We start from the raw sequence: 11,528 nt of genomic DNA on the forward strand, positions 1-11,528 counted from the left end.
CTGTATTTTCAGGTCAACAAACATATAACAGATAGACAGGATTTTAAGACAAAGTCATTTCTTATATAGTAGCAGGAGGTATAAATACTTTGATTGGTGTTTCTTTATAAATAATTATTTAAAATACTTAAATATTAATAAATAAATGTATAAAAACTCAATAAAAAGATTGAAACAAAAAAATGTGCATTATTAAAAAAAATTGCACAATAACTCAGTACAAAATTTCATATGATGTCATTAGCATTTGCACCTCCTCTGAGACTGGCTCCTTTTCCTTTTGATAGAAGTTGAAGTCTCCACCAGTTTTTGTAAGACGCTGAACAGCTCATTCACAGCTTTGCGTTGAATTTTCAAGTCACTCATCTGTTATAAGTAAGAAACAAACGGAATGAAGATCATGCCAAGAGCTATAATTATTTACCGATCACATCCAACAGGCTACACTGCTACCAGGGTAAACCAGATGGACATCTGCAGTTTCCAATTACTCTACTACCTAATTCCTGCAACAAAGAGCCACTTTGTCACAGGTTTTTGTTTTCCACTTTCTGTACTACTTAGCAACATGCCACAGACCAGCCATATTCTGTGAAACGGAGCTACTCTGTAGTTATTGCGATGATATATGAATTACCCACTAGCAGTTAACTCCACCGGTGTATGGGCTGCGGGCCTCTGCAGAGGTCAGTGGTTCATGCCATCGGCACTCACTCAATAAGCCAAGCGCCTCCAAAGCCTGCGGAGGCATGCTGTAGCCGGGCACAACTTTCCTACCTAATTTCTAAACCACAAACGGCCGTGTCAGTGGCAGCTCTGGTGGGCAGATGACACGGCAGCGCTGCTGGCACCTCTGTGCCAGACTCCGGCAAGACACAGGGAGGGCGGCCCCCCACGCTGACACCCCACACCGCAGACCCGCAGCAGCCCCTGCAGCTGGAAACATTAGGTTTTCCAGTGTGAACTGAGCCAGACGGGGGTTACCAGATGGGTTACCGAAGCATTATTGGCTTGAGTCACACTCAAATCTCAACTGGAAAATATAGTGTCATGAGCCTTGGAGGCAGAAGAAGAGCCTTACCTGAAGCTTTGACAGGTCCATGAGGTCTTTCATCTTCTTTAAGCCATCAGGAAGGCTTTTTTTCAGAGTATAGAGCTCCTCAGATATGTGCCTGATGTGTGCCTTTGACTTGTCAGTGTTTTCAAGCATTTCCAAGTACATGGAAACAATCTGGCTCAGGATGATCCTTTTTTCATTTCTCTGTTGAAAAATACAGTCAGAAAGAAAGGTCTATGAGTGCCCATCAGCAGGAAAATGAATGAAGCTAAAACGCAGCACGCAGGGGTTCTCACTGCCGCTTGAAACAGGATGATAAAGAAAATGCTGCAATCCATCTCCTGGGCTTGGCTGTACCTCAGCATCAGTTCATGGTGCAGTATAAAGCACCTTGATCCTTATGGGAAGCATTTTTATGGGGATTGTTTTCTCATTTCCAAGCTACCAAAGCAGCCTCTGCTCATGTTTGTTCTACCCGGGCTGGTTATGCTGGCCCTGGGAGCTGCTTTGTACCAAAAGTGCCCCGCAAAGCACCCGAGATGCTTTGTCATATCTGGTTCTGACTCACCTCTGTCCAGTTTATCAGTTTCTCTGTAAAAATAGGTCCACCGTCAGCTACGTCTGAATGACTTGAGTTCTGCAACAAAGAACAAACATATCTGTTATACAAACAATACTTATCACAAGGCAAATTTGCATTCTCTATTCAAATGAGCAGTAAAAAACAGATTTTTGCACCACTGGCCTATAGCTATTACAATGCTTTCACTTCTCTAAGCACCAGATCGCATTGGATGACTGCCTAGTACCAGAAACGGCATTCGTCTGCTTTTCAATGTCTTCTCCTGCTATAACTCATCTGAATAGAGACATTTAGCACCATCTATTTTACCAAACGCTCCTTGCAAGTTTTGGCATTGACAGCTGAAAATTAAACTTCATAAGCATAGCAAGTCAGATCTGAGCTTGGCATGTTTTCTGGTAAGTCGAAGTCCACCAGTATGTAGTCTGTGGCCTTGAATTTATCCAGTCTTAGCAAAATCTCATATGGAACTAGAACAAATTAACTTTACTATAAAACTACAGTTTGTAGAACTGGAGAATAGCCCAGTAGCTCATAGTCAGGCGTGGGGATATACAAGGTTAGTGGGCTACTGAGAGGCTCACAGGGACAGAGTTTAACCAGCAGATGTTAGCCACACACCGTGGCAGATTCTAGGAAACAAAGAGCAGTACAATTCTCCTACCAAGGAAAGGTAAACTGAATCATTTCCTCTTCTCTGTGCGTCTTTTTTTTTTCTTTTTGTATACAACAGTCACTATTTCCTTTTTTGTCTGCTCGGTAATTTAAATACAGTGAGTGCAAAGGGAAAACTTGCAGGCTGACAGAAACCTCGTAGGCTGATTGGCTCCCCATGCTAAGCGTATTGCCAAACCTTGTTTTGCTGTTCTTCCAAAAGGTGGGGAGCACCTGCTGTGGGCCGGAGTTTTTAATGTCAGTGCAAGAAGCTCACCACGGCTCAGGATCTCTCCAACAGAGTTATAGATATTCTAGTGAGAATCTCTCTGATCTATGCTAATCACAAATTTAAGATATAATGCAAATTTTACAGCCAGTTTCCTATCAATCTGAAAACACTGAAGTATCACACTAGGCTTCTTTGTGTGATACTTCAGGGTGATTCTTTGACTACTAAATTTCAACTTTCATATGCACAAAATTCTGATGAAAATAGAGCTGAAAATAGGAGCAGACTCTTGCAGTTGCTTTCATGCATTTAAGGAAAAAAACCCAACAAAGATATATTGAGAATAAAAGCTGTTAATTAGAAGTGACTCTATGGTAGATCTGTTACCTCTATGACTAATCCCAGCTGAAGTCAACTGTGAACTACTTTAATGCCTCCTAGATGAAGATAGGTGAATGAACATTACAGTATCAAGTTATCAAAATTCTGTCTGAAAAGAAGTAATATCATGCCAGATAACATTCCTGTGCCAGATCATAGTCACAGATATGGAAGCAGAATGGCTGGAGGATGCAAAAGAATAAACAGTACAAACCACTTTTGGGCAGCACACTACTACTACTACTTACTACAGTAAGTACCAGGTGCATTTGTTAAAGCAAAAGCTCTTCTCCATTTTGTTTATATAGCTAACTAATACTACATCCCCCATTAATATTACTAACCTAAAACTAAAAAAGTGTCAGTAAATTGCATCTGAATAGAATTGAATCAAGATTCATTCTTTCATCATAAATTCATTAAGATTTCTTGTTATAAAACATTCCATGTAATCAAAGGCTGAATGGAGCTAGGAGAAGCTCTTGTGAAAGGAGGAGTGCCCCTGAAATAAATGCAAACTACTACATTAACTATGACTATTGAAAAATTGAATCATGTTAGTGAAAGAGGTTAGCAAAACCAAAGAAATTGTCCATATTTTTGTTTAAAAAAAGGTACAACCAAAAAATGTGTTCCATGGTTACCCTCTATTGGTACACATTGAGTATGTCAAGCAGTGCTCAAGTCTGGACTATATCTAAAGCAGAAGGAGAAGAGAAATGCAGCAGAAGACCATACTTACAAAGTCAGCTTTCAGTTGGTCTATATCATTTTGAAGTTGAGCAAGAATTAAGCTATTTCCAAAACGTCCAAAATAAATCATGATGACAGACAGAACAAACAAGCTGTAGGTCTGGCAAGTCATTTTCTTGGTGATGGTTCAGTTAAAATGCTCAGATAAGTTCTGGGAGATGTCAGTTCTAAGAGCAGTGAGCTTAAACTTCTAATAGTTAAATCTTCTATTAGAAGAAAGTAGACGAATGAACATCATCTGCCTGTCAGTGGTATTTATACCTGGTCTTGAATTTTTTTATTTCGTCATCACAGGCTATGTATATTTAGACTAGATAGTGTTAGATAAGAACCCTTCGTTTTTGGCTAATAAAGGGAATCCCTCGAAAGCATCTTTCTTAAAGCATGGTCCTGGAAAAATTTTCAGTGGTTCATCAATTGGTAACATTTACGTGGCAGATTCTGAAATTTCTTTTACACGTGGTTGGGGAAAAGGGGGAAATTATGATAATGATTGAGGAGTATGCATTGTGGCTCAAGCATATGCTTACACGCTATCTGAAAAAAATCATATTGTGTGGTTAAAGGGTCAGTGTAACAGTCAACTCATTTCTGGTATTCTTTTAAAGTAACTACTGAGATTGCCATGGCATTCTTCAGAGTCACTTAGAGATCTAAATGTTCTCCCTACTGCTGTCCTTTTGTGAAACACTATTTGCATTCTTTCCATGGTCTAAAGTGCATTTCTGCCGCTTTCTCATTCTTCACCTCCAGATTCAAAATAGACTCAGGGAAAATGAGGTTCCAGATGGATGCAATGATGCATCATGTTAAATTCCTCTATGGTTGTCTACTATCTGCAAGAGCAGAGTGTTTAGTACTCAAGACACTCATTTCTGCTTGGCAATAATTAAAGTTTCCCACCTGCCCATTCTTTTGCACTTACGTGTGCAGAATATCAAAATAGAAAGCCATGGATGAAAAAAAGCCCAGCTGAAGAAGACAGACAGGATGGTTTCCAAGTGCATACAGACCCCTGAAACAACTGTATTGAGGATAGCTGGGGAAAAGGTTTTTGTATAGGAACTGAACTCTGCTTTGATGGATATCATGGGGAAAGATCTTACTGTGAAGAGTCTTATGAAGAAATCAGAGTAATTTTAGGCTGTAGTATATGTATGCAGGGTAGGCAGGAGCCTACAAGGGAGAGAAAGAAGGAGAAAGGGAAAAAGAAAAGAGAGAGGATCAAGAAGAGGGCACATGTGGACTCAGTTCACACAGACTGCAGCAGAGGATGTCTGTAGCTCATCAGAAACAGACGACAATTAAACTGGCCCCCACAGGTATGATTTGAGCTCTCCAGCACAGCCCCAGATGGCTCTTTGGGTGTTCCTTGCAAGAAGCTGGCCCCTTCCCCAGCAGCACCTCCTATTTCAGCAAATGACCACTAATGTCATCAAATATTTTTCATCTGCAGCTTGAAAAAGGACCTCCATCTGTGGAATATATCTAGCCTACTACTAGCATGGCAAACAGGGAATTGCGATTTCGCAGAGGCAAGAAACAAATTTCATCAGCAATCGCAGGCCCAAAAGCTGCATGCTAAAACTCCTTGGGAACAGCAGCGTAGACAGATGGCACATGTCTCACAACAGGTGCAGTACTGCACAAAAATTAGGGCTGTAATCTGCTTGGGGTAGTAGCACTATGCAATGTCCATGTTCCTAAGCGCCACATCTACACGTCTTTTAAATACCTCCAGGGATGGTGACAAAATGAAGGTCCCACCAAGATTCAAAGTGGATTCACAATTCAAAGTGGGCTCACAAATGTCAGCACACTGAACAAACCTATTGTTAATGTTGAAACATTTGGATTGCTTTGCAAGGCAAGCACAGTCAAATGGCATGTTGTGGCACAGCTAAATGTAGTTTTATACATACAGGAAAACCAAGCATATTTTACAAGGTGGGAGATACATGCTGAGGCATGTCGACTGGCCATGAGCCTATGGAGCAATTCTTTGGCAAAGTGTTGGAAGGGAGATGTCAAGTGGCAGAAGGAAAATGATTCCTGTTACATATGGCACTTGTTATGCTGTCAGAAACATACAACTGGAAGAGGGACTGGGTCATCAAGCCCAATTTTTGCCATTATAGGTCCTAATTTGACCAGTGCTTTTCTGTTGAATTACTAGAGAATGTGCAAAGAAGAGCTGCAAGTAAGGAGTTTGGGAGAGATTCTTTACTCAAAGAGCTCAGTCTTCTTAACATGTTGAGGACAAATCACAACACAACCGAACACAACTAATTGCTGTAATTATCCAGCCAGGCAGAAGATGTAATTCCAGGAGCTGAAAGATTAAGTCAGTAACACTGCCCTCCTCTGCAGAGAACTATTTATCCAGAGTGACTGCGCTGGGTTAGACTGCCTTGTTAAACCTGTCAGACACACATCTCATCCACAGCAGGCTGTACCTCTCAGTTGACCTCCCTTTGGTCTCCCATTACTACTAAACTTTTAAGAATAACAGGAGGATGAAATATGAGAAAGAAAGGATTTTTCCAACTCAACTTTTGTTGATACTGCTTAAGGTTTTGGGGGTTTATATGGCTGATTTTATCACTAGATCTCCTCACCTTTCAAAGAAGGCCACTGTCAAGCATCCAATTTTGCAGGTAAGAAAATGGAAGCACAGAGCAATGGGATGATTCATGATCATTCAGCATCTAGGAAAGGCAAATCTAGGAACACAAACAGGGTCTCCCAGTCCCATTGTGGTCCTTTGCCCACTAAGCAGTGCTACGAGTAAGCGTGCCTCATAAACTGAGGCAAGAAATTAAGCAAAGAGCAAAGAAGAAGAAAGCCATGACGTCTGGCTCTGTCATGCTATCTTCTGAGTGCAGGTCTGACTTCCAGGTACCCTCCCCTGCCTGTGGAGGCTAGATTCAGGTCTTCTACTCATCTCCACATTCAAATTCTCACACAAAGGGTTGAATGTTCTGTGGTAAATCATCAGCTGGACAGAAATGTATTCTAATACAGAAACATAGGATTCCTCTTCCAAATCCTTTACATGTGAATAAATGGTGCCATGTTAATGTTGACATGCTCGTCTCATAATGTTCTCTTCTATTGACACACACCATCACCTCTCTCCAAATCATTTTTAAACTAGGAAACAGCCTACAGCAGATGGTCAGAACATGAGGGTCCTTAAGTCCCAGGAGTCCTGCCACCTCCCAGCCCTGTTCTGCTTCCCATTCTGCCCAAAAGTGATGAAACAGATCACCATTGTCAAGTGTATGTCTTGTTGCCCGAGAACCGTGAACAGTCAGGTTGTGAGGAAGGCTCAGGTTCAGATGGCTCCTCTGCACTGCCTTTCCTGAGCATCAACATAGTTACAAACAAAATAGGGGGTATCCTGCAAATATCTGCCCTTTACTAGACAGAGAAAAGGGCCTAAGAGCATCCAATTTTTTATCCGTGTTCCTTAGTAGATATCTATTGAGTGCATGCTGGAGGGGACTGAACACTCAGTACTAACACAAGCTCTTTGCCTGAGCACTAGTCCTGATCTAGCTGAAATAGATGCCAGAATAGTATTGAAAAGTCTTGTGCTGCGCAGAATTGGAGTGGTCCTTCTGTGTGGCTCCATAGTCACAGCTGGACTGTCATCTGTTCCAAACACAGTAGGAAATGAAACCAAGGCATTTTCTCATTTTGCTGCCTGGAAGTCATCTGACTCTTCATGCAAAGCAGAGGTTTCACACCCTTCTGTTCATACAACACCTTACACCAATTACCCAATGATGTCCTTGCAAAGTCATGTCAAATTTCACTGTGACCACTGATTAAAGGGTTTTCCCTTTCATTTTTTGTTTTACGCGTACTCCTCAGCATGCTGGCTGAGTGGTTAGTAAGGAACTGCCCTTACCAGCCCAGCAGATCTCTGCCAGACTTTAGTTTCTCTAAAACTCAGTGGCTTCCTCTATTACCACTGCCCAGGGTTGGAAAACCCTCTCTGAGTTGTCATTCTGACCTTATATCACACTTCACTTCTTAGCCTTCCTTTCCTATAAAGCAACAGAAATAATTCCTTCGGTTCCCCCTTCACAATGCTGGGGGGCGGGGGGGGAGACAGTAGGGGGTTTAAGCGATTAAAGTTTGCATACACATTGTACCAGTGCTATGTAATTACTAAATATTGTTACTCATATTACCACTATCTGCAAAGTAGATGTCTTGATAATCGGGATTCATGACTTTGCAGCTGACCCTTACGAACACACTGTAAGACTAACATTTTTCCCTACCACAAAAAAACCCCACCGCTCTCCTACAGATACGGATATGTTTCATCGGTGCTACACATCATGGAGGATGTAGCTGTCTACTCCTTGTGACCACCGGATCTCTGTGATTTGGAGGATGTTTCCAATGATCATTAGGGATACTGTTGGCATAAAACAGCTACTTTGTTTTATAAGAAAAAAATTTGGAGGCAGGGGGAAGTTCTGAAATTCTCAAAACAAACTGTTTTGATGTTTTTCTAAACAACATACTCTATCCTGCCCACTCCAAGCACTTTTTGGAAATGCTATTGTTTGAGAGAACTGGAAAGCCAGTTTGTACCATCTGAAGTATGACACAAGGAAGACCCTTTGGTCTCCATTACATACTCCTGTCTGCACGCAATTGGCAATGGGAAAATGTATATTATTGATCCCTCTTTCCACTCACAAAATTCTCACACACATTAGCTGCTGAGTCTTCCAAAGGAAGGGAAGGAAGAGGAAACTAACACCCGGTGGTGTTAGACATCTAGAGAGACAGATGTCCAGCTAGATAATGAGCTGATGGGTACAACTTTAAGTGATTAGAGTGTAAGCTCAAAATTATTAAAATCATGGTACCTTGACTGACATAAGGCATCTGTTTCATACTTCCCTTCACAATTTCAATTTGGTAACCCCATGCGGGATGGAAAAAAGTTTATAGGTTGGGAAAACCTTTCTCCATAAAATACTAATAATTACTTTCTGAATTAGTAAGAGGAAATAACTGCCCCCTCATGGTCTGAGTACTCATCCATCCTGTAAGTAAGGGTTCAAGCTTTTGCCTTGCCCAGGAAGAAAAGGATAGCTGTGAATAGCTGTTCTGGGCTGGCCTTTCTCACACACTGTTGTGGACTTTTTGGCCACTCCTAACTGTATGACTATCAGCTCTGTATTGTCTAGAGACTCCAGTAATAGCATAATGTGAATATTCAGGACTCGTGTATGGAGATGATAACAAATATTTTTCTCATAACATCTATCCCCCTTAACAGCAGTTAATGTCCCTGCTTATAAAAATGAGCATAACCCCATTAACAGCAGTTAATGTCCCTGCTTATAAAAATGAGCATAATGGTGTCTCCCTTCCCTTTCCTTGAAAGACTGTTGAACTGATGTGTATGAGGAATTCTGAGACTGGACAGAGGGACCTATAACATACGTTTTCTCATTGCTGATTGTGCATGGACAGCAATATGTAATGGAGACCAAGGGGTCCTCCTTGTTTCTTGTGCCATATTTCAGTTTGGTACAAACTGGTTTTTCAGCTCTCCAAAAAACACAGTCTGCATGTATGAACGATTAAGAAGCTGTGAGTTACCAGTGGGAGGTAACCATGAGAAAGGGAGATGCAATCCTAAAATGCTATTTTTCTTGTAGTGAAGTATGGAAAACTATGATAGCATTGTAGAAGACGGTAATGGAAAAACACGGTGTGTGTTTTTACTCTACGCTTCTACAGTTTGGAGTCTTTTCACATATCCAACTCTGGATTAAAATCTATTACCCATAAAATAGAAGAAGATTGCAAATCTTATTCAATTTTAGTTTAAGTCCGTATCAATGGAAAAGCAGCACAACTGTTGGCACAACAGCAGCCCAAAGTATGGCTAGCGTTGCATAAAATACCTCCTGTGCTACAACCGCAGAGTGTCTATGGGTTTTTCCACATAAAACCTTTCATTTTCACCAGTTCTTCTTCATTCTTCCAAGAAGAATAAAACACTTACTCTTGAAAGTTTTCTGTTTTCAGCACCATAATATCCTTTGGAGGTACTGCCAGTTCTGAGCATTATATCATGTTTCCTTTTTAAAGCCCCAGCTTCTTGTCTTATGTGATTTCATGAATCTCAGGGTTTATTTCAGAGTTTTGGGGTTGGGATTTTTTTCTAATCACTGTTTAATCATCATGGTTGCAGGGAAAAGATTGAAAACAGGAACTTCTAAAAGCATAATAAGGCAAATAGAAAAAATTACAATTTAAACGTAATTGTTTCAAGGTTCTTCCTAAAGACTTTTGAACTACTTCCGCCTAGGCTTTGTAGGCACCAGCGGCACCTACAACATTCATACTGTTGATTTTTAACGTTAACCAGGCAATGTTATCAATCCAATGCTATCAGTACAACATACTGAATTCAGATAAGGCACTTCACGCCTTGGTGGGTGTAAAGTCTTCTACAAAATAAAGATATATTTTATTAAAATAGTTCTCCCCAAAGTGATCTTCCAAGGTTTTCTAATTCTTCCCTAATAGCCCTGCTATTCATAAGGCCAGCACGCTAGTATTTCCATAACCTTTTTCACAAATATTTCCATTAGTTTTAAAGTAACATTTTAATTCACTTTAAGAGAAATAATTCATTAAGAAAACAATTACACTGTAATTTGGCCTGTGTTCTGTGGTTCTGACTTTCTGCTGTTTCCTGTGAATATATATGTGTATTTCTACCTTTGCTGTACATTAATAGATAGAAAAAAATCACATGTTTTGCTCACAGTGTCTTTCCCCAATTCCCAGTAAATAAGAGCATGTTTTCCTCTATATAACTCTCCATCCAGAGAGACCTCTGGTATTTTCACAGTCTGCTATTCAGTTTTGTTTTCATAGGACAAGATCCACCTTCAAAAGAAGCCAAAAAGCCATCTGAACTTCTGCATCCACGTATCTGTGATAATACCTCACGGCGCCTTTTCAAAAGGACCGTGTTATTTTTAAAGAGAGAAGACCAAGGGATGCTAGTCTTGGATCAGCTGTCAGTTTCAGTTTGTGCTGAGTGAATCCAGTCAGGGGACTCCATTGACCTCGTCACAGACCAGCTTGCAACCTCCCGAAATAGCAGGGACTCTGCTGAAAATTTGTTGCAGATTGGTAACATTGGAAATCACAGCTCTCCGATCAACATAATACTTTCCATACATTCTCAATACTATATCCAAATGGTACTTTTCAGACTTTCAACCTGTCGGTGAGCCAGCCCCACTCATCTTCCTCCCATTATGTTTACCAAATTTTCTCCGCGTGTTGGGGTTTGTGATTCATTCCTTCTCCTTGTGTTGATTTTCTGCATTGTGGGCTTTTATTTGCGTTGGAGTTTTTTGGTCTAGTTCTTAGCAAGGAATTCAGGTGCCATTCAAGTTTTCGTTGTACAGTCGCATTTGTTTTCACAGTTTAAGTACCTTTATCGTACAGACACATTTATTGTTAGAAATTAATGTTTACGTTTAAGTTTGGAGGAAAACACTAGTGAAAGAAATCCTGTAATGCTTTAATTTCTTATTGAATATTCTAAATTGAAATGTGAGCATTTTGGGGGAAGGTCTGGTCACTTTCACGTTATCCCTTACACAATTTATAATAGTTAAATATCATGTATGTACGTGCAAACACAAGTGTGTAGGTGTGGGCATCTGTTGGAGGCTAACTCAATGATCTATTTCAAGCATCAGTAAGAAAATATCCATGAAATGTTTCAAATCAGCCTACAGAGTGGGCATTTTTTGTCATAACCATTTGGAAACATCCACAGGAGGTTTCCTAGCAGAAATCTG

At 40.5% G+C, this 11,528-nt stretch overlaps 1 protein-coding gene across 1 annotated transcript; it reads right to left on the bottom strand.

Moving 5' to 3' along the window:
- Positions 1-240: 240 nt before the first annotated feature.
- IFNG (interferon gamma) lies at positions 241-3,772 on the bottom strand. The gene is made up of 4 exons (XM_076328655.1): positions 3,650-3,772; positions 1,626-1,694; positions 1,082-1,261; positions 241-366 (listed from the first exon to the last, which is right to left on the bottom strand). Exons 1-4 carry the CDS (start codon positions 3,770-3,772, stop codon positions 241-243), a joined length of 498 nt encoding a protein of 165 aa, XP_076184770.1.
- Positions 3,773-11,528: the final 7,756 nt, after the last annotated feature.

This window comes from Aptenodytes patagonicus, chromosome 1 (assembly GCF_965638725.1).
Source record: "Aptenodytes patagonicus chromosome 1, bAptPat1.pri.cur, whole genome shotgun sequence".
NCBI classification, from domain to species: domain Eukaryota; kingdom Metazoa; phylum Chordata; class Aves; order Sphenisciformes; family Spheniscidae; genus Aptenodytes; species Aptenodytes patagonicus.